At 41.6% G+C, this 23,924-nt stretch overlaps 1 protein-coding gene across 1 annotated transcript; it reads left to right on the top strand.

Moving 5' to 3' along the window:
- Positions 1–274: 274 nt before the first annotated feature.
- LOC119719833 (DNA-directed RNA polymerase I subunit RPA2-like) lies at positions 275–23,924 on the top strand. The gene is made up of 25 exons (XM_038189329.1): positions 275–382; positions 2,043–2,180; positions 2,395–2,469; positions 3,587–3,706; positions 5,864–6,004; positions 6,404–6,502; positions 7,248–7,343; positions 8,118–8,194; positions 8,970–9,170; positions 10,144–10,261; positions 10,912–10,999; positions 11,543–11,649; positions 11,911–12,046; positions 12,772–13,052; positions 13,252–13,449; positions 13,762–13,869; positions 14,866–15,042; positions 15,504–15,645; positions 16,523–16,619; positions 17,957–18,098; positions 18,718–18,874; positions 20,219–20,344; positions 21,008–21,135; positions 22,624–22,788; positions 23,652–23,924. Exons 1-25 carry the CDS (start codon positions 275–277, stop codon positions 23,880–23,882), a joined length of 3,456 nt encoding a protein of 1,151 aa, XP_038045257.1. The 3' UTR covers positions 23,883–23,924.

Raw genomic sequence — 23,924 nt, 5'->3', positions numbered from 1 at the left:
ATGAAGGGCACAAAAGAAAACAAAATTAGTCTGCAGAGAAATTACAATATTTATAATAAATAAAGTAGTTTGATTGGAAAAGTGACTATTTAAAAAGCAAAGATTACATTTATAAAAATTATGAACTCGTGTTTTATGTTATAATGTATATTTAAATGTACGCCATGCCATTAAACACTTTTTTCTCTTATAATTTTTTAGTTTTTACGTGCCATATCTAATGGATATTTCGCTGGTGCACTACATCACTTGCAAGGTACACAAATTAGATTTAATGTGCACCAACGTGAACACACGTGTTCCTATTTCCAAGATGGCTGCGCCCAGCTTCAAGAATTTGCAGTGTGAAAACTACGGGAAAATATCTGCTGAACAGCACTTGGTAGGTTCCCATATCTGGCCACCATTAAATTTTCCCCTCAGTGACCCATCAGCCATCAGAAAGTGATAATGTCCTGGGAAAAAAAATCAAATTTAGCAGGAAAACATTCATTGTTGTGCACAGTCGGCCACAGCCACAGGTGACAGGGTGACACTGACAAGTCATGCAAGTGATGGCCAGATAATGAGATATGGGAATCTTTCCTCTGTCTCTGTTGAATACGGTGTTTCACGGTAATACGCGCCATCTTGCCCGCGGGGCAATTTTACACACGTTGCTGGGTATGCATCGTCAATGGAAAACTTTGCAGTCAATTGAGTAGTCCTAGAACTATGAGGCTCCACGTAGTCTCCACTACGTGGAGCCTCATAGTTCTAGGAGTATCAATTGAGTAGTGTTGTGAATGTTATTTGGTGTGATGAGCGATTGTCTGATTGTAGGCAAAGGGTAGGTACATGTAGGTAGGGATTTTTGGGGGGCAATTTTTTTATGTACGATCATATTAATATTATTATTATTATCATAATATGAAGGTGTCTGCATGCAGTCAAGGGTAAAAGGTAGTAACTGATGATTTTCATTTGACCCCTCATCCCCCCCCCCCCCCCAATCAGGGTAGCGGCTGTCAATATAGGGTAGGAAGGGTAAACAGAAGCAGAACTATTATTTGTTTTTGCATTATTGTTGGTGTTTTACCCTGTAATTTTGCTCCAAAATCAAAACACTATCCTCTCTCCACCAAATTAATCCTGCCGCATGACTTCGCCAGCTATTTAGGTTAGTCCGGAAACTAAAAAATGGATTTTCCTTCTCTTATAACTAGTACTACTACTAGGAACGGGGTCCTAAACTATGCAATCAGCTTATCCTCTTGCAATCTTCTTGCCAGTTGTTTTGTTAAAGGCACAAGCTGTTTCATGAACGACTGATCGATCCAGGAAGTTGGAGAAAGTTTTTTCCCTACACAATTGATGGATGATTTCACAAAAATTGTGCAATCAGTCGATACAATACGACTGATTGATGCTTTCGCTAATGATAAACAGTGCTAGTTAGTGCAGCTCGATTTACCCTTCCCTTGATCCAGTGTTCTCCAACCTGTAAAAATAACCTGGTGCCCCGCCAAGCTTTCTGAGGCACCCGCCAAGCTTCAAAAGCTGCCGCCAAGCTTAAAAAGTTGCCCGCCATGCTTAAAAAAAATAATAATAATAAAAAAGACAAACAAGTGGGACTACCCTTACCCTCCAGGGTATATTTTGGCCAGAAACTCTGCCAAAAGCAGTAACATGCAACACTTGTCAAACTGACAAGCCTGCCCTTTGTCGCAATCAATCAGGTCAAAAGTCTCAAGGCCAAACTGCCTCAGAGTCCCTGGTCAAGATGATGCTGAGCCAGTATAGTACTTAATTGTTAGTGTTACTGTGTTAGAAATGTCCTAAAAGCTGTTATCTGTACATAAATTACATGTTCATCTGCATATAGCGCCCCCTAGCATAAAGACATGTATGACTGCAAATAGCGCCCCTAACATAATTATAGCGCCCCGCCCCCTCCACTTTTTGACAGCGTACCGACCTTTAATTTTCAAAGTTGGAGAACACTGCTTGATCCACCAATTAAGTTTGGTTTCTGAGATGTTTCTTTTGCCATTCTTTCCCAGCCTTTACAAGAACTCACAAAGCCTCACATCGAGTCGTTCAACTATGTCATGAGAGAGGGGCTCTCCCTGGCTGTTCGGAACATCCCACCTGTAGAATTTGAGCTTGAGAATGGAGACAGAATATCATTTGCTTTCAAGGTGAGGACTTATGCCTTAAATGGACCAGACAAAACAAAAAGTCTCATCTTTTTAAAACTTTTTTGGGGTAACATTGATTCTTTTTATAAAGTAATGAATTGTTGACATGCAGAGTCCCTCATTGCAATTAATGAAGGCCATTGATACATATTTGTTTTGTTTGTTTTGTGTTTGTTAATTATTTCTATCTGAATTCTTTGTTTTCTTTCTTCAGGATGCAACTGTTGGCTTACCTATGGTCAGCGTTCGCAACCGCTATGCAACAACTCTGAGAATTTTTCCAACTGAGGTATGTAGAGAGGCTTTCAGTTTCAGACGAATAAAATATGCACACTGTATTTATTGTCCATTGACTAGACCCTTAAGTTGTTCAAACAGTCAAACTTTTGACGTAGTTGCTCATGACTTTCTGAAAATGCATAGAGCTATATTAAATTACTACAGCGCTAACTTTGTGTACAAAGTAATGCCTGCTAGGCGCATCCATGTTTGTGCACAAACCTATGGAGACCTAGAAATTTTGTACGGTTTTTGTACGGCTATTTGCATATCTGCGTTTGTATTCCATACCGGTGCGTTATCGAAGCCAATACGCCCAAAACCGAAACGCACGATCAGCAAATGAGCGTGTCATTTTGGTCAACGCAAACAGCGCAACACGTGTGCATATTCGCTGCAGATGCTTTTTGCCGTCACATTTTTTTTAACCATCAATGACGCGCTTAAGTTGTTTGCGTGTGTTCTACTTGCGCGTTGCATGTAGAGTACACTTTCCAAATTCAATCCATCTCATTTCATTATGTTCTACAAACACGCACATGAATTCAAAATGTCTGCGCCCAGGACGCCTTCAAAGCATTTCAGTGCGCAGAATGGTGTGCTGGAATTTACTACCTTACGGAGACATGAACACAATAGGGAACAAAAGATTGTATACGTCTCCAGAAGAACATTTCTATAGATGAATACGTCTCCACAAGAATTTCACGAAATACATATATGGATTTTACTCAAAAACTAGGAATTTCCAAGGTAGGTTGATCTGTCGCAAATGGAAGAGTTTTAGAAAAGGGATATTAAGTCCAAATTTCAGCCCAGAAAATTAATTATGGTTAAAATAAGAGCATTTTGAAACTTCAATTTCAAACTCGAAAACTTTACTACACAAGAACAAAGAAATGTCTCCACAGGAATACAAATTCCAGAATGGGTGAGTTAGCGCTGTAGTAATTTAATAGAGCTCTATGTGAAAATGTCAAGAGTTTTATGTTCTTAATTCAAATCTTTGAAATACTGAACAGTTCAGCACCTCTCATGAAATCCAGTCTGATAAGGGAGGAACCGTCCCATCACACACCAATGCTTTTCAGAATGTCGAAATTAAAGATGTTTCTGTTCTGTTTCAGTGCCGACAGCGTGGGATCACATATCGGGCCAAACTGCAGGCTGGGATCGTGTGGAAGAGCAGCAATGGCACCCTTGGAGTCAAGGATGTAATGATGGGTGAAGTGCCCATCATGGTCAAGGTAATGAACCTTAAAGGGAATATACAACATTTGCAAACATCGAAAAATAAAACTACCAAGTTTTTGCGAAATACCTTAATAGGATGTTGGTAAATGACAGTCTAAAGCATCCTGTAAAATTATGGCACCTGGTATACTGTCATTTTCAAGAAAATCGGTATTTTTGTATCAATTTCCAACGCTGATCGGCCGATCAGCGTTGGAAACAACTGGCTTTTTTTCAAATACTGGCCCCAATTGACCATTGCACTTGTTTGCAATCGATTACAAACCTATGAACGGGTACGAGCCAGCTAGACTGGTTCCCTGACCTTACAATTCCCCAATGTATGTAAACTGCTCTGTTTCTTCTTATATGGAGTCAGGGAACCAGACTACAGGAAAATGATCGTTTTTCTTGGTTTTTATAGCATTTTCGAACCCAAAACCTCCAAAAAGTCAGTGTAACTATATTTGCTTTATATTTCCAACCCCCCAATTCCATCCATTTCTGAAAATTACAGCAAAAGCAAATGATGTATATTCCCTTTAAGACTTGACTCTTAACCCCTCTATATCCTGCAAAATCCTCCAAAACATTTTGGAGGACTTTGCAAGTTTTACAGCACAGCTACTCCAACCTTCAACCCTAAAAGGGCCGGGTTATTTTGACCATCTCTCAGCCGGGGGGATTCCCATCGGCCATCCAGTGACGAAAAAAAACTTGGTACATGCATAGAGCAACTCATTATGAACATACCCAAGAAATTTTGTGACTATAGGTCAAAGGGTTTTGGAATTATGGCTAATTAATTATTCATATGTACAAATGGTAAATGTGCTCTGTGTAGATGACGTATATGGGAAAATTCAGTTTTTATGGCGTGTAGCGTTGGAAAAAAATTTTTGGTATCAAAAGATGTGCAAAAAGTCATAACAGCTCGGGTCGCGAACAAATTTCTTTTCAAAGCTATCGTGGAAAAAGTTGAGGGTGACGCACTCCCCCCCCCCCCCCCCGGCTCTTTTAGGGTTAACCTCTCTTGTCCATAAATGCAACAACAAGCAACATTTTTAGAAGTGAGAAACCTGACAAGTGCTACGAGAATCGAAGAGGTTAAAATTCCCAAGGCCAAACTTCCTCCAAGTCCGTTGTCAACTGCAACAGGATATATATTGGCGTTGCTTAATGGGATTCAGACTTTAAAGTTTATGCACTGCTGTCGAAGGCTCAGTACAACAAGGTCCTACAGACTTGCAGATTGTCATGGCCTAGCGATTAAGAGCACCGCACCAGACTCATGCTCTGGTGTTTCAGAGGCAGCAGAATGTGGGTTCTAGCCCGGGTCTGGACACTTGTGCCCTTAAGCAAGGCACTTAACCATTATTGCTTCATCCTTCAGATGGGACGTAAAGCCGTAGGTCCCGTGTGTTGTAAAATGCAGTGCACGTAAAAGAACCCAGTAACACTTATCGCTAAGAGAAGGGGTTTAGCCTGGTGTTGCTGGCCTCCTGTTAAACTCCCCTGCGGAGTATTTAGGAGAAGAACCAACCAAGTACTCTCACACTTCTATTCTATTCAACTTTATATAACCGACATACAGATCCTTGTCATTTGATTAGTGGAACGCAGATCACGTGACATTTGTTATTACATGTACTGCCATTCATGCCGGGGCTCAAAAAGTACTATCCGCCCATGGGGAATGGGAAATACTATTCAACAGTTAGGATCATTCTTGTTCCATGACGGGGTATTTGTGTGCAAATGCATGCTGGTGTGCGCATTCATCGTTGGGCGTAGCGCGTATTGTTCCAAAGAGCCAGCGCTACAGCGTTGGGTTCAAACATTTTCATGAAGGGGTGGTTTGGAAGAGAGAAATACATTTTTCACCAATTTTGTATGGAAATAAAAGTTCAAATATATCAAATGACAAGGATCTATATGTATATTAGCAAATATTGAGTGGCTTTAAATTGTGAAATGGGAGGAATATTAGCGCTCGGTAAAATCTGGACTTTTCCAGTTCACTCGGCTTCGTCTCATGAAATGGAAAGAATATTTTACCTTGCGATAATATTCCTCCCATTCCACCCTGATCCACTCAATATTTGTATACTATTGTATCTGGAAGGGATGGGTCAATTATAAATTTGTGTCTTCATTTGTTTTGCTTGCAGTCTGATAATTGCAACCTGCGGAAGCTCTCCCCGTCTCAGCTTGTCCATCATCATGAGGAGGCAGAAGAGATGGGTGGATACTTCATTGTCAACGGCATCGAGCGAGTCATCAGGATGCTCATCATGCCCAGGAGAAATTATGTACGGATGTGATTATCTGAAATAGTTTCTTAACTTTCCATCCAAGTATTTTCAAATCTGACCACGGGCCCTGGCAATGGTTTATTTTCTGTGGATAAATTTTGTTCACCCAGTGATCTGAGGTCACCATGATTGAATTTCATTGTGCATACAAATGTCCATGCATTTTTGATGGCGGTAAAAGTACTCGGAAAGTTGGGCCTTAATATCTTTGAAGCATTTTGTGGAAAGGTTTAGCCATTTTCAGTGTTCCTGGAATGAGTAATGGATATGAAACTACCCTATATACATGTACGGTTAGTAATGTCTGTAGCATGAAATCATAACATTGTGTCTTGAAATAAACGAATTTACTCTCTAAAGCAACACTGATACGTTTTTGTTTTGTTGGTTGATTAGCCAATGGCCATCAGTAGACCGAAATGGAAGACGAGAGGCCGAGCGTTCACTGAGTACGGTGTCACCATGAGATGTGTCCAGAACGACCAAACTTCTACAGTGAGTATGAGTTGCTTATTGAGTAACAAATCACTGAGTTCCAGTTGCTGTATCAAATTCAAAGTCTTCAAGCTGAATCCGTAGTATTGTTAGTAGTCTAACAATAACGAATCAAGTGCTCTTGAGTACAAATTTGGGTAATGGTTAGTTGTAGATGAGTACATTACCCTTCGTGGATCAAGCCCAAAAAATTTACGCAGTGGAACCAAGTGGAGAATTTTATCACCACATGTGCTTATAGGTCAATAACCCTGGCATGCCTGTACATGCTGAAGATATAGGTCATACACATGGCCAGGGATTGTTTACAACCTGTGTGAGCTCTGGGCGGCACGAGGGGTTGACACAAAGGGATCGACGGCACTTGGGGGTTGGCCACTAAGATCTCCAATTACTGCACAAAGGCATTAGGCGCCATCTTGGCTTCTGTCTTTCAACACTCCTTACGCCGGAGTGGCTAGGGTCTGGTCAATGGGAGTCTACAGGCTTGTGGTGTATATTAGGGGTGAGGATTACATGGAAGCTTGGCCTAATTGACCCATTGAAAAAAAAAAATTATGCCCATATTTGGAAAATGTGGAGAATTTTATCACCCCGTGGCTGCTGCGAGGGTTTGAGTTTCAGTTCAGAGAAGTGTACCTGAGTAGTATACAAGTTTGAGTTTTACACTTCTGTTGCTTTAGAAAGATGTTTTCCTCTTTCTTAGGATTAATTCGTTCCATTTGGATTGTTTTCACCTTTACAGAATATAATCCTACACTACATGAACAATGGAACTATTGTTCTGAGTTTCACTTGCCGGAAGGAAATGTTCTTCGTCTCGCTTGTCATGGTTCTAAAGGTATTTGTTCCTTTTTAAAGATTTAACAAAATATGCTACTATTGCAGCTGTTCAATTGACCATCTTTGTTTCTGTAACAGAATCGTGGACATTGAGAACTGCAGGAGTTAGTACCATTAGTTTTTCTTAAAGGGAATGTACATCATTGATTTTTGCTGTAATTTTCAAAAATGTACTATTTGAGGGGTTAGTATAATAGATCAAATATTGTTACACTGACAAGTTTGAAGTTTTGTGTTCAGAAATGCTGGAAAAAACAAGAAAAACAAAAATGTTCAAGTAGTCTGGTTCCCTGACTCCACTAAAGACGAATTTTATAGATGCCGGAAAATTGTAAGCTTAAGGAAACCAGTCTAGCTGGCCTGCACCCGTTCATGAACATGTAACAAATAGCAAACAAAATTTGGACTGAAAAAAAAAAATAGTAAATTTGGAGTAGTTGAAAAATAGTTAGGTTTTTCCAATGATGGTGGGTCGACCACCATTGGAAATGTATACAAAATACCACTTTTCTTGAAAACGACATAATTTTACAGGATGCTTTAGACTGTCATTTACCAACATCCTAGTAAGGTATTTTGTAAAATATTTGGTAGTTTTGTCTTTCGATGTTTGCAAATGTTGTATATTCCCTTTAACAAGATATTTTATGGAATCGCAAAGACATGATAACGATCTTAGTGTGCCAATTTTATTCAAGTTGAAAGAGTGTGCCATCGGTTAGGGTAATAAGGCATGATGCTTAAGTTTTTTTAAAAATATTTCTGACCTAAGGCTCTCATAGACACGACAGACCAACACATCTACAGTGAGATGCTGAAAGGAAAAGAGCAAGACACTTTCCTCATCGGGTGAGAAACCAATTCATCATTTCTAACTTGAACCGTTCAGTCCATGCTTGAGTCACAAGCTATTCAAACTGTGACACAGGTGTCCTTTGTTATTCACCATCCCCTGTTACTTCAGGCATGCAACTTGTCCTCAGATCTGCTGATTTCCTCATTTGTTTACTTCTCATGAATACTATTACAAATTGAAAAACACTGTACAAAGTCTTGTGTGGTTTGGAGTTTCTTCGTTTTGTCTAAATTCCCAGTCGCATGCCATGTTACTTGTGATCTGTGACTTGACCTTTGAAATTACTTGTGGCTAACTTTCAACCAGACTTTGTGATGCGGATAGCTGATCTGGTACACCGTGCCCTCTGGAGACATGCACACAATAGGGAACAAAAGATTGTATACGTCTCCACAGGACAATTTCTATAGATGAATACGTCTCCACAAGATTTTCACGAAATAGATATATGGAAATTACTCAAACACTAGGAATTTCCAAGGTGGTTTGATCCGTCGCAAATGGAAGAGTTTTAGAAAAGGGATATTAAGTCCAAATTTTAGCCAAGGAAATTAATTCTGGTTAAAATAAGAGCATTTTGAAACTTCACTTTCAAACTCGAAAACTTTACTACACGAGAACAAAGACATGTCTCCACAAGGATACAAATTTCAGTATGTGTGTTTTGTCAGAGTATAACGATTCAGATCCAGATCCAGACTTGTGATGGACTTGATAAACACATGTTTTCGATTAAGTAACTGGTCTTGTTTCCATCTTTCCCTTTAGTTGCGTGACTGAGATGCTTCGTCAAGCGCAATCCCTGAACCTGACCACACAGAAAAGCATCCTTACCTTCATTGGTGAACAGTTCCGTGTCAAGCTAGGCCTGCCTAGCTGGTACTCGGCCGAAGAGGTCGCCAGATTCCTGCTCAGACAACAGATCTGTATTCATCTGGACTCCAACGTGGACAAATTCAACACACTCATGTAATTAAAGCTATAGTCCATCATTTGCAACTATCCAAAAAGTAACTGATGTAATTATTGTTGACAAACATACTTGGTTGAAAGATAGTAAGGGGACTAAACTCCCTGTAAAATTATTCTCTCTGGCAAGCTGTCATTTTGAAGAAATCAACGAAAGAAGGCCTTTTCAACGGTGCATCTTGGAATTTTTTGTTAGTAGTTCGTTTTTTTATTCGGCGAAGTGTTGGCATGACGCACACAAACACGCGCGCGCGGCTGCTATAATTCGTCGGATCGCTGCGTGACATCGCGTAGCTGCCAACGGCTCAGAGAGAACGTGTCTCGGACGCTGAATTTAGGCCCAATTCAAAACATGATTCAGCAACTTTTGATTTGAAATCGAGATCCTAGAATGCTGTTTATCTCAAAATATACAGCTGAAGCTGAGCTGAAACTTCATCAGGTTAGTTGTTCAGCACCCTTCTTTAGATTTTGAGCACTTTTGTTGCTTCAAACGAACAAAATGCACAACTTACAAATGATGGACTGTACCTTTAACCCATTAGTCACAGTGACTGCCCCAAACTGCCCTGCCTGTTACTGCCCCAATATTGTATGGGCTCATTATCAAGGAGTGAATACAATTTAATACAATGTACTACAATTTAATACAATGTAACAATACATTGTAACTTTAAGTAGCTTTGTCTTCAGCCTCCGTTTGAGGAGAATCAAATCCTATATAAATGCGAGGCTATTGTCAGGAATATTTCCCCTTAGTTTGGACATTAAAAGCTTTTAAATGATTCCAAGGTTTCAAAAAACCCTGTTTGAATCAAGTATCTCTCCCCCTGACTTCTCTCCATGATTTAAAAAGCAAGATATTAGGCTGTCGTAAGTGAGACTTCAAAATGGTGACTCATAACTCATCACTCATGGACTTCTGAGAAGTTCATGTTCTCCTGTTTAGTTATCCTGTTCTGTTTCCCTGTAGCTTAATGGCTAGGAAGTTATTCTCTTTTGCCCGTGGTCAGTGTTCAGCAGACAACGCTGACAGCCCCATGAACCAGGAGGTCTTGATAGCAGGACATCTCTACCAAATGCTCCTCAAGGTATGGAATTGCCAAATTTGAAATATATTTCTGTAATCCCTTCCGAGAATTTTTTTTTTTTAAAGGGAATGTACAACATTTGCTTTTGCTGCAATTTTCAGAAATAAATGTATTTGGAGGATTAGTATGTGAAATAGCAAATATTGTGAAACTGACTTGTTTCACGTTTTGGGTTCAGAGATGCTGGGACAGCCAAGAAAACCAACCATGTTCATGTAGTCTTGTTCCCTGATCCCACTCAAGATGAAACAGAGCAATTTATAGACTTTTGGGAATTGTAAGGTCAGAGAATCAGTCTAGCAGGCTTGTACCCCTTCACGGGTGTGTAATCAATTGCAAAGGAAATGCGGAATAACTAAATGTGAAAAATTAGGAGCAGTTTTAAAAAAAAAAGCCAGTTTTCTCCAACGCTGGTCAGCCGACCAGCATTGGTTTTCTTGAAAATGTCAGCACACCAGAAGCCACGATTTTACAGGATACTTTAGACTGTCATTCCCTAACAATCTAGTAAGATATTTCGTGATAATTTGATCATTTTGTTTTTTGATGTTTGCAAATGTTGTATCTTCCCTTTAAATGTAGATTTAGCTTTGTTTACTTCAAATTTGAAGTAAAATGTGATATGAATTGACAATGTTTTTTCTGGACAGGAAAAAATGGAGTCGTGGTTACTGGGTTTGAAGTATGCTATCTTAAAGAAAGAAAAGAACTCGATGAAGAACTTCATCTTTAATAAAGGTAATTAAAATCCCAAGAAATAAACTATGCATACTTCTTGTGATTCAAACATCTCTGGAGAATATACTCTTAATGCTATTTGTGATGTAATATTCCTAGAAAAAATTGAGAATAAAAAGACAGTTAACATTTGAGGCCATTCCATTAAGTGACTATGATTTCCTACTTCTTCTTCTTCTTCTTCTGGGTGGCATTGGTGGCTTGTGCGTAAAGCACTCGCCTCTCACCAAGGTGACCACGGTTCGAATCCTGGCCGCGGATCGCATGCATGTGAGTAGAGTTGTGCGTTGGTTCTCTCCTGTGCCACGAGGGTTTTTCTCCGGGCCTTCCGGTTTTCCTCCCTCCGGAAAAATCAAACACTTTCGATCTCAGGTTGTGCTCCGTGGTTATAATGGGTCGATGTGGCCGGCAGCCATAGGCGCCTTTACGTGCCAGCGGCCCGACCACGTTGTAGCCGCGTCCTTCGCAATTCAGCATACCAGCTGCGAGTAAGGATGATTAGCCTCCCAAATTATTATTATTATTATATTCTTCTTTTGTCAGCCACCATGTCTGAGGTACTCAAAAGTGTTAATGATCTTACCCGACCGATGGAATATCTTCTTGCAACAGGAAACTTGGTCTCTAAGACAGGGCTTGGTCTCATGCAGGTAGGTATGGGAGGATCTCGATATATTTTTATGAAGTAATATTCAGTATCCAGCAGTAGCCCTTGCTGTATTCAATTTGCACTGGTCAGCCGACCCTGGCAAGCTCGGCAGTTGAGTAAGTTTGTGAATATTTTTTCTCAAAAACTTGCCGACAGCACTGATTGTGAAATTACATTGCTGAACAGCAACTCAAAGTTTCAACTCTGAACTCTGAGCGCATGACCTCTTGCTAACCGTTTTTGTGTTACACATCAATTCCAGGCTGCTGGAATGACTGTCGTTGCTGACAAACTCAACTTCATGCGCTTCGTCTCTCATTTTCGCTGTGTCCATCGTGGGTCGTTCTTCTCTGAGATGAGGACAACATCTGTCCGGAAGCTTCTCCCAGAAGCTTGGGGTGAGAGAAGTTCTTGAATTAAGACTACAAATGCCTATGGTATTTGATATGACATAATGTCAAGCTACAACTGGGTTGTCAGATTCTTTGTGTAAGCATAATTTAGTAAATTGTTAAATGTAACAAATGTTACAAGTGTAAGTGTTAAAGAGAATGTACATCATTGGCTTTTGCTGTAATTTTCAGAATTGAACTATTTGAGGGGTTAGTATAATAGATCAAATATTGTTACACTGACATGTTTGAAGTTTTGTGTTCGAAAATGCTGGAAAAACCAAGAAAAACAAAAATGTTCAAGATGTCTGGTTCCCTGACCCCATTAAAGATAAAATGAATCAATCTATATATACCGGAAAATTGTAAGGGAAGGAAACCAGTCTAGCCGGCCTGCACCCGTTCATGAACATGTAACCATTATCAAACAAAATTTGGACCGAAAAAAAGTGGTAAATTTGGAGCAGTAGTTGAAAAATAGTTAGGTTTTTCCAACGGTGGTCGGCCGACCACCGTTGGAAATGTATACAAAAATACAATTTTGTTGAAAATGACTTCACACCAGGTGCCATCATTTTACAGGATGCTTTAGACTGTCATTTACCAACATCCTAGTAAGGTATTTCGCAAAAATACGAGTTTTATTTTTCGATGTTTGCAAATGTTATATATTCCCTTTAAATGATGATGATCGTGTTCTTGGTTTAACATTTCACCTGTTTATTACGCAGGTTTCCTGTGCCCAGTTCACACCCCTGACGGGGCCCCCTGTGGCCTCCTGAATCACCTTACAGCGTCCTGTCAGGTGACCAATACTCAACCAATGATGTCTCACCTGCCACGCCTTCTATGCTCCCTGGGCATGGCCCCACTGGATGGCCCCGCCCCAGCACCCGTTGTAGACTGCTATGAGCTTGTCATGGATGGGCGTGTATTGGGACTGGTTGCCAAGGACGTGGCCCCGGAACTAGCGGAAAAGTTGAGGACACTGAAGGCAAAACAAGAAAAAGGGGTCAGTGCAAGCTTAGATAATTTGTAATCAACTGTTCGGATTTACTTGCATATGATCCAATCCGAAATCTGTCATAAATTTTGTTACCCTACATTTTTGGGTCTAATATTCACTTATGATCTTAAGGTTAGACATCTTTGTCTCATTGCCAGAAATACAAGTACCCGTTTCCCCGAAGTTATTAGAATATTCTTTGCAGGTTCCAGCGACGCTTGAGGTAGTGCTCGTTCCCATGACCAAGCATGCCAGCCAGTACCCAGGTCTCTTCCTGTTCACCACGCCGGCGCGACTCATGCGACCTGTCTTCAACTTAGCGACGCAGTCGACACATCTGATTGGTACACTGGAACAGGTGTATCTGAATATTGCAGTCACGCCAAAGGAGATACATGAAGGGGTGAGTGGGTAACCCAAACACATCACAGTACAACAGGTGTAACAGTCTGTGCGACCTAGTAGCATTGGGCCGTCAACACCAGTGCATATAAAATGCCGATTCTGAGACAGTGCCACTGTCGTATCCTGTAGCAGTTGAAGAACACGGACGCTGAGGCAGTTTGGCCTTGGCGATAGTTTACTTGTTGGATTTTGTTACACTGGGCAGAATTCTCTCTTTGACAAGTGATGCACGTTGGTGTGTTGGATTCCTAGCCAAAACACTTGAGAGTTTGCACTAACCCCTTGATGATAATAATTTGTAATCCGACAGGAGACAACCCACATGGAGCTGAGTGAGACCGGTATACTGAGTGCAGTGGCGAGCTTGACTCCCTTCTCCGATTTCAACCAGAGTCCACGTAACATGTATCAGTGTCAGGTACGTTGGTCAAGTAACCAATGAAGATTAAAAATGTGAAGTAAAAGCTACGTTTACTTCGACTCAGTTGGCACAGCTCGAGAGTTGTAGTTCAGTCCTTATGAGTCCTCAGAAGTAAATCACAAGTAAATCACAACTAATTCACAAGTCAATCACAAGTCAATCACACGTCAATAACAAGTCCTCACAAGTCCATCACAAGCCAATCACAAGTCCATCACAAGTCAATCACACGTCAATAACAAGTCCTCATAAGTAAATCACAAGTCAATAACAAGTCCTCACAAGTCCATCACAAGCCAATCACAAGTCCATCACAAGTCATCACAAGTCCATCACAAGTCAATCACAAGTCAATCACACGTCAATAACAAGTCCTCATAAGTAAATCACAAGTCAATCACAAGTCCTCACAAGTCAATTACAAGCCATCACAAGTCAATCTCACGTCAATCACAAGTCCTCATAAGTAAATCACAAGTCAATAACAAGTCCTCACAAGTCCATCACAAGCCAATCACAAGTCCATCACAAGTCCATCACAAGTCCATCACAAGTCATCACAAGTCCATCACAAGTCAATCACAAGTCCATCACAAGTCAATCACAAGTCCATCACAAGTCAATCACACGTCAATAACAAGTCCTCATAAGTAAATCACAAGTCAATCACAAGTCCTCACAAGTCAATTACAAGCCATCACAAGTCAATTACAAGCCATCACAAGTCAATCACACGTCAATAACAAGTCCTCATAAGTAAATCACAAGTCAATCACAAGTCCTCACACGTCAATAACAAGTCCTCACAAGTCAATTAAAGTCATCCAGTCCCTAGTCTAGTAACAAGATTTCAAATCAATCATGAAAAAAACCCAGTAATCCAATGTCAGTGATCGTCCCCCTTTTAGGTAGAGGTCCATTAAAACAGCTCCCAAATTTTGCCATTTTGAGTAGTTTTCTGTTCACATGGTTGTTTTGTTTTTCTTTCAACAGATGGGAAAGCAGACCATGGGAGTTCCCTGCCATACCTTGCAATATCGCAACGACCACAAGATGTACCGTCTTCAGACTCCACAATCGCCTGTCGTCAGACCCCATGCCTATGACCATTACAACTTTGACGATTACCCACTCGGAACCAATGCTGTTGTCGCCGTTATCTCGTACACGGTAAGCTGATGTGGGTTTTTTCAGTGAAGACTTTCAGCAATTCACAGTAAAGTGCACAATGCAAAGTGTTTGCCTGGAAGAGGCAACAGTTCAACTTCACTGTCGTCTTTGTCGAAAAATTGTCCTGAAATTAACCGTCAGTTATTCTTCGTTAACGTAACAAACACAAAGGCATTTTGAAATCTCTTAATCCAAAAATTGTCATTCAAGGCACAATGCATGTGTGCAAAAAGTGTAATACTGCCAAGTGTTCCCTAGTGCAGTGCCATTCACCAATGAAATGTATTTCAACATATTCCTACGATGTGGGTGCAACATGATTCAGGCCTCCAACAAATCTTTTCTCTATCGTGAAGTGTCCAAATCGCGGGTTGTTCTTCTGAATATTTATCGACAGGATTCAAAAAATTGTGGAATCATATAATTTCAAGTTTTCCCCTGTGTTTTCTGGTCGTTTTCAGGGCTACGACATGGAAGATGCCATGATTCTCAACAAGTCATCAGTTGAGAGAGGTTTCTGCCATGGCACCATCTACAAGACAGAAGAGATTGATCTCAAGAAGCAAGGTGGCGGGCCGGCAAACCAAGTCACACACATATTTGGTAACTTCCTAGACTGGTAACCTTGCCCCATTCCACAATGTTATATGAGGACAGACAACCCCTCGATGATTCTGAAATCTCATTGGTTGCTAAGCACCTTGATGATGCTGCCTGTCCTGTAGTCTGATTGGCCTTCCCCAACACGTTTTATGTAATATAGAATCCTAGGTGGCCTCGGTGTGCCAGTTTTTAAAGAGGTTGTGGAATGCTCGAAGACATTTCCGTCATTTTTTGGGTATACGTAGCCTAAGGTGTGATGAAATAAAAACGACTATTGTTTCTGTTATGAAATGAGTACAAAGGGTACTTTTGAGAGCTATTTTTCAGGTCCTGTTTAGACCCGAACGTGCAATTTGTGTAAAAGTCGTCGTTGCGGGCAGCAAACAAAACACAGTAAATCGTGACGTAATAAACAGGACTCGTTTATGCTACTCTGCATCGGGAGTCCTGCTTATTACGTCACGATTTACTGTGTTTTGTTTGCTGCCCGCAACGACGACTTTTACACAAATTGCACGTTCGGGTCGAAACAGGCATGACAGGACCTGAAAAACAGCTCTCAAAAGTACCTTTTGTACTCATTTTATGACAGAAACAATAGTCGTTTTTATTTCATCACACCTTAGGCTACATATACCCGAAAAATGACGGAAATGTCTTCGAGCATTCCACAACCTCTTTAAATTATGTTTATCCTACATCACAGGTCAATCAGCCGGTGGCAGAGTGGCCTACTTCTGTAACATATTTCACGTCCAGCAAAACGCAATGCCCTACTATCCGAGTATCCGTGTCATATTTAAATTAGTTGACCCAACATCATATAGGACAATTGGCCAGCCTCAGTCTCTAAATCTGCCAAGTCTTGTTTACCCAGGTTGTGATGTGAACAATCAACGTGCAACAGGCAAGCTGGATCCTGATGGCTTCCCACCGATAGGCACAGTCATAGAGCCAGGAGATCCGTTCTACAGGTTAGTTAGGCTGACACCTGACAGGCAATGTGGGACAGTTAACAGCCCTGCACCCGATTTCACGAAGCGCTGCGACGCGTCGCAACTCGAGTTACAACGTGTAACACGTCGCAACTCGCGACGCGTCGTATCATCCATTTCACGAACGCGTCGTAAGTTCCTTGACAACGGCTTAAAACACGTCGCAAGTTACGACGTGTCTAGTGGTCGTCGCAAAATAAGAAGAGTCCGTTTCTTAGCCAGTTTAATGCCATAAACATTACATAAACGAGATTATAATACCGAGGCAATGTCTGTAAAGTTGTAAATAGAAAATTCATTGAATAATTATGAATTAGCCTGGAATATTGCAGTTGAAATTTCAAAGTAGCTACACAGTCCACTGAGAGCTTGTTCTCCTTTAAAATTGCATTGCACGGCCGCCATTTTGTTTTAACAAATTTCGAGCGGAGATCCGACGACTCTTTGTTGAATATCAGACAACTATTTACTGTACGCTGACTTAATACATAAAACAGTAACAGTCACCGAGTTGTGCTATAAATACACATACAACGCGTCGCACGTACAACGTGTTTTGTGAAATGGATCGCAGGAGCTGCGACGCATCCTAGAGATACGACGCGTCGCAGCGCTGCGATGCATCATAAGTTACGATGAGTTTCTTGAAATCGGGTGCAGTGCTTCTATTATTGATTGCTAAGCATCTTGGCTGTGCGGCCTTTGACTCATGAATGGCGATGAGTGGTAGACGGTGGTGTTCTGATTGTCCGTTTGTGGCTTGATTTGGTGGAAATGTGTGGTAGATTGTCGACACTGATGACAAAATTATAATATTGGTATTTGAGCTTGTTTCGCTTCAGCTGTCACCATTTCGATCTCAGGCTGTGCTCCGTGGTCATATATGGGTCGATGTGGCCGGCAGCCATAGGCGCCTTTACGTGCCAGCGGCCCGACCACGTTGTAGCCGCGTCCTTCGCAATTCAGCATACCAGCTGCGAGTAAGGATGATTAGCCTCCCAAATTATTATTATTATTATTATGTAAAGATGCCGGATAGGTTAATGAATAAATTATGGACGAACTAAGTTATTGTGGCCTCTCAGTCTGGAACGTGGTTTATTTCGAACACTCCAGAAGACTAGACTATATTCCAGTCGCCTCAGATACATCAAGGGCGCCTCTCATTGGTGAAACATTTTTACGAGATATGTTGCAGAAAGCAATACATGTATTCTTTATTTTAGCATCTCCATGAGATTGGACATAATATCCAATTAACCTTGACGTGGACAGAAACTCGGCTACAGTTTTGGTTACTTTTTTCCAACCCTCAGTTTTCTAGATTTAGAGACTCGTCAGTATAAGGTAGAGCGATACACTGGTATGGAGACTGGAGTGGTCGACCATATCAAACAGACAGGGACTGATGCTGGAAGCCAGGAATGTCAGAAAGCCTACATACAACTCAGAATACAGGTGGGTCTGTATTTCTTTCAGATTCTTCAAGTCACATACAATTCGGGCGATCCACAATGCAGTGCGCCACCAAGAGTTTGCCATGGAGAGTCAACTTTTCAAGTTTACGGTAGACAAAACATGGCCCATTTGAATGAGTGTCGGTAGACAATTTCAGCTCATTCGTTATAGATTTGGGCATAGCGTTCCGCCGCCTTATAAAAAATCACCATATTGAAACAAAGAAAAGAAAAGGGCAAACATATACTTGAATCATATGCTTATGAAACTACTGACCAGAAAAAAACGAACAATTTCAAATGTCCCGCGCTGCGAATTTGTCGACCATCTCCCACAATGCACTGGGAAAAAATAACTCTCTGTGGCAAACTCTTGGTGGCGCACTGCATTGTGAATCGCCCGAATTGGCCCTTCTTGTCTGGAAATCAAACATTGCATATTGACAAGTTAAATCGTGGTTTTTGGTCGGGTGACTATGATAGCTTGTTCTAACTTGGCCATGAGGACTTTGAGAAAGGGACACAAATCAAAAGTAGGCCGAACTTATGGCGAAATCGGGAATAGTCCATGGCGATTTGCTTGTGCATTCCTTCAATCTAAGTTATCTTTTACTCTTTAGAGAAATCCGATCATCGGCGACAAATTTTCCAGTCGGCACGGACAGAAGGGAATCTGCAGTCAGCGATGGCCGACAGAGAATATGCCATTTACAGAGAGCGGAATGACGCCAGACATTATATTCAACCCACACGGCTTTCCCTCCAGAATGACCATCGGTAAGTAGGAGTATCTGGCGCCCTCTATCGGTAAAGTTCTCACAGGCGTTCCCAATTTGCATCCCAGCAAGTGCAAGTTGAAAAACAGAAAAAATTCAATAAAGTTCAGACTTTCATCCTATAGGTCTCTTGTTCAATTCCCAATGAGGCAATATCCAAAAGGATAAGTTGCAGAGATGAAACTTTTCCGATTTTAATCGGAAATCCGACTTTTTGAATTTTCCAACGAAATTTCCGATTTTCTTACAATGTGTCCCACAAAGTTTGATTTTGTAACGATTTTTTTCACAAAATGTCATTTTATTTCAATCATAATTTCGAAGAAAAGTCGAAGAAAAGTCGATGGAAATGGCACGTTAAAATCATCGCGAACGTAGTATTAATCTCTTTCACCAGTCGTTATTGGAGTGTTTCATTGACGATAGAAACACAAGCCATAACACTAATCGGAGCCTTTTCCGGCTGGACAAAAGGTTAAACATTGACAGGTGACATGGAAAAATCACTGTGTAGCACGTGCGTACGTGCGAAGATGATATGCAATGGTACCAGCGTATGTATGTACCGCACCGTACCGTCCGCTAGCACACGGCCGGTCGGGAACGGGTATCCTTGTGAACGATCAGTGGATAAAATCATTATGTTGTGCGATTTTCGGAGGTTTCAGATTTAGTTGTACAAAATGCAATGCTTTAAAAATCATGATGATTATCTCGAGGATAGCGAAGAGAGCATAAGCGAAACATTTCGCTGGCATTTGTTGGAAGAGAAAGACGATAATGCCTGATTTTTCCCCACGTACGAATGCTAGTGGAGTTGTGTGGTTGAATCATGGACATGATTGAAGCACCATAAACGGTGCCCTTGTCTTTCGGACTTTTTCCTCGACTTTCTCAAGTACGTAGTGAACTTCTTTGTTGATGTCTCCATTACTCTAACCGTAATTCAGGTGTTTTATGCAATGAAAACACTGACCATTTTTTTTTCTTCCTAAAATTTTGTTTGAATCGAAAATAAGCAGGAGTTGGTGTCTGGAAATTGGGCATGAAGTGTATTGTACATGCATGTAAATGCGTGTAACTGCAGCGCGGATTTTTGTTCGGCCTATTTTCCGATTTTTTTGCCATATGCCAGTTTCATCTCTGTAACTTAAGATGCTGTTGGAAGAAGTTGTCAGTCTGACAAGAGAGTCTATTAGCAAAGATAATGATGCTTGTCTCACAAAAGCACGACTCCTATGCAATTCCCACCAGAGCAGTTCCCTGCCTTGCTTTCCCAGCAAGCCACAGGTCGGAAGTCAGAATCCCACCAGAGTCTTTATTTTTCATATTTTTCATCCCTCAGGTATGATGATTGAGAGCATGGCTGGCAAGTCCAGCAGTCTCCACGGCCTGTGCCACGATGCCACGCCGTTCACATTCTCCGAAGACCAACCAGCCGTGGATTATTTCGGGAGACTTCTACGAGCCGGTAAATCACAAGAGAAATCTTAGCACCTTAAATAGCAACGAACATGTAGTCCTTTGCAACGTCAGGCCTTATGTGGAATGTACTCCAAATTTGGTGTAGTTTCACGGGACTTTCACGTCAGGTAGATAATGTAGTATCCTCACTGATAAATAGCCACAATCACAACTTACCCAAACCACTCTTTTTTTAAAGCTCCCAGATGTGGGTCAAGTTGATAGGGTACGTCTATGAACAAAAAATCCCTGTTTGTCCTTTATATAACGCCATGTTTTCTTTAATTACATAATCATCACAAAGACTAATAACATAAAAATGGTTGTGGTATTTTCCTTACAGATGCCCAAAAGTAGAATAAAAAAACACTGAAATCCATAAATATCATATGGGTCACAGCTTGTGCGAATTCTTGGCCGTGTAAAGCAGCTTAGCACAACAGACTGCTTAGTACAGACACTTACTGAGCACAAAAACTAAAAGTACATAAAAAGTTTTGCCAAGGAAAATCATGACACCAGCTAAAATACCCTGCCATGTCAATTGCTTGTGACTGAATCCCAGCCAATTGTTGCTTGGAACTTTCATTTACTAATATCTTCTGAGATCAAAGCCCTGTTTTTGTGAGGTAAGTAACCAAATAACATGTTGTTTTGTCTGAATGAACAGCTGGTTATAACTACCACGGCACAGAGAGAATGTACAGTGGAGCCACGGGGGTGGAGCTAGAGGCAGATATATTCGTGGGCGTCGTCTATTACCAGAGACTCAGACACATGGTCTCCGACAAGTTTCAGGTACACTTGAGCATTAATTTTAGAAAACAGATATTTAGGAAGTTCAAGCAGATTTTGTCACAACTCTCTCTTGCTGTCTCGATCCTGGTCCAAATACCACCTTGATCTTTAAATGAAGTCCGAAAAATGACCAGTATGGCAAAGCAGGTTGCTGCCATGATTAACTCGGCACAGGTTGATTTAAACACTCCTGGGCCTAAATACAGTAAACTCCGGTTAAACCGGCACTCTCGGGACCCGAGAATTTGTGACGACTTACGCGAATGCCGATATGCTATAAGTCGTCATTTTGCCGACTTACATGAATGGTCTTTTGCACACATGATTCATTGCACTAATTGGCTTCGATTTACCCTGGATTATCTCCTTAATGCTTGAGTTGAATCCAGCAAATTAATCCTCGAATTGTAGCATCACGTTTGGGGTATTGATAGTGGAGACCACGATACATGTGTACGTGCACAGTAACGAATTAAATTCGTGCGTGGTGGGGTATATACCACACATGCATTGACTGCAGCAGTGTAGTCATTCAATAAGACGACCCCCAAAATGGACAGAGCGCATGCGAAAAGCCAAGAGGGGGTACTGGTATTGATATGCTCACGATATGCGATGTATGCAGCAAAGATCCTACAGCGCCACGTAGTGGCATGCAGTAGGACACCCTTTTTCGACACCGATGCATGCAGCGATCACGGGCCGTGCGAAACCACTTTTCTCTGGACACTTTGCCAACCGCAGTATAGGAAGTCGTTGCCAATGCGTGATTTGTTGAATGCCAACTTACACAAAGGATTTTGTAATGCTATTTATGGAAAGGGGACCGAGAGTAACACGACGACTTGAGCGAAATGGCGACTTGTAAAAGTCGACTTAAGAAATAAAAAATTCAATGGAAATGCATTACGGACAATCGGGACTTTAGTCAGACGGCCGACTTGAGCGATTTGATGAGTTGTACGATGTCGGTTTAGCCAGAGTTTACTGTAAAAGATATTGCTTACCACACATACACTTAACAGGTGTGGATCAAGCTTTGGCTCAAGAGGGGGGGAGGGGTTTAGACCACCCAAACTCTCCCCTCCCCCATAGATTCGCCACACTCATTTCGGGGAGTCCGGTTGGCGTTGTGGTACTTTCCTCGCCTTCCACCACTGTGACCCGGGTTTGAATCCCGCCTGGGCCAACATGTGGATTGGGTTTTCCGTTCCGACCTGATTCTGTGGGTTTTTCCCAGAATCTTCTTCTGGGGTTTGCCTCCCACCTCTAAAAACTGTAGTTTCTTCTCATCGTCTTCTCTCTATAGCTTTCTTCAGGCTTGCGAACTACAGTGTGCTCTTGAGGATTCCTTGGTTTCATTACCAGAAATAAAATAATAATAATAATCAACAACTGCCAAACCAAGAATCGCATATTCTTTCAAGAGAACACTATCATTATACCAAACTCACCTGTTTGGACATTTTCCATTTTCACATTTGCCAGGTGCGTTCCACAGGGCCCATTGATGTCATCACCCATCAACCAATCAAAGGAAGGAGGCGAGCTGGAGGTATCCGCTTCGGTGAGATGGAACGAGACTCGCTCCTCGCTCATGGGACATCCTTCTTACTCCAAGACAGACTACTCAACTGCTCAGACAAGAGTATGGTAAGGAGTAACAATTAAAAAAGGATTGTTTTCTACCGAGTACTTACAGGGGGAGGGGAGGGGAGGATTGGCTTTGAAGTGAGGACATGTTCCGGTCCCTCCCCCATATTCTGGAATAAGCAAGTCGAAAATATTGTGAAATTGAGCTGTTTACGGAGTAAGTGCAGAATACCCCGCCACTCGGAAATACACCCCTAAAATCTCTGGCTACGCGGTTGGAATCACTGGAAAAGAAACCATTCAAGTCCATTGCCAGCTATGCGGATACTGAGTGGGGGTCCCCTTGAGAACGAAGCAACACAAAAGGAATGGGAGTTGCTGAAAAAATTATAAGTCCAAACCAAGTACCCTGTTGCCGGCTACGCGGCTACGAAGTGGGAGTCCTTATATGCTTGAGAACGATGCAACACAAAAGTAATGGGAGTTGCTGAAAAAATTCTAAGTCCAAACCAACTACCCTGTTGCCGGCTACGCGGATACGGAGTGGGAGTGCAATGGAGCATGACGTGTACTGAGTAGGCCTAGTGCTGAGAAGGTTTATTGAGGGCAATCAACCGTGACTCCGTAGCCGGCTACGAGGTGGATAGATCGAGTGGCGGGGTATTCTTCAATTGTGCCCCGTTTACTTTTTAGCTTGTTTTCACTGTCTTTACCTATTAATATTGTAGAATCATTGCGGACCTGATTGACAGTGAGGTTTACCATTTGTCCCCATTGAGGAAACCTTGGCATGCAGCCAAATATGTTGCATGTCATTTTACCATACTTCTAGAGCAAATTGCATCACTGGAATCCAAGATGGCGGCTTCCATATATGCAAAATTGTGATTGATTTTTTTTTACATTCCCCCTTCCCCCCACAGAGCCATGTGTGCACAAAGTGCGGCACCATCCTCGGAATAAATCTGGACAAGAGGAGTGCCGACCATGACGAAGGCATCAACAGCGCCCTCTTTGGATCAAACCAGAAATGGACCTGCAGCACGTGCCAGTCGGCCGACCACATCGACGTGATAACGATACCCTATGTTTTCCAATTCTTAGTAGCAGAGCTGGCAGCCATGAACGTTAAAGTCAAACTGGATGTCAAATGAGTTTTCTTCGGTGCATAAATCATGGGCCAAGTTTGGGCAAGG

The sequence above is a fragment of the Patiria miniata genome, unplaced genomic scaffold (assembly GCF_015706575.1).
Source record: "Patiria miniata isolate m_02_andy unplaced genomic scaffold, ASM1570657v1 HiC_scaffold_8, whole genome shotgun sequence".
In the NCBI taxonomy this organism is placed as follows: Eukaryota; Metazoa; Echinodermata; class Asteroidea; order Valvatida; family Asterinidae; genus Patiria; species Patiria miniata.
The sequence above is the reverse complement of the archived record's forward strand: the minus strand, read 5'-3'. Positions and strand labels throughout refer to the sequence as shown.

Excerpts from the sequence above, each read along its gene's own strand:
- LOC119719833 (XM_038189329.1), top strand. The coding sequence starts at position 275 with ATGTGCACCAACGTGAACACACGTGTTCCTATTTCCAAGATGGCTGCG. Across the intron at positions 7,344-8,117 it reads CGCTTGTCATGGTTCTAAAG|GCTCTCATAGACACGACAGA; the intron begins GTATTTGTTCCT and ends TTCTGACCTAAG. Across the intron at positions 9,171-10,143 it reads GACAAATTCAACACACTCAT|CTTAATGGCTAGGAAGTTAT; the intron begins GTAATTAAAGCT and ends GTTTCCCTGTAG.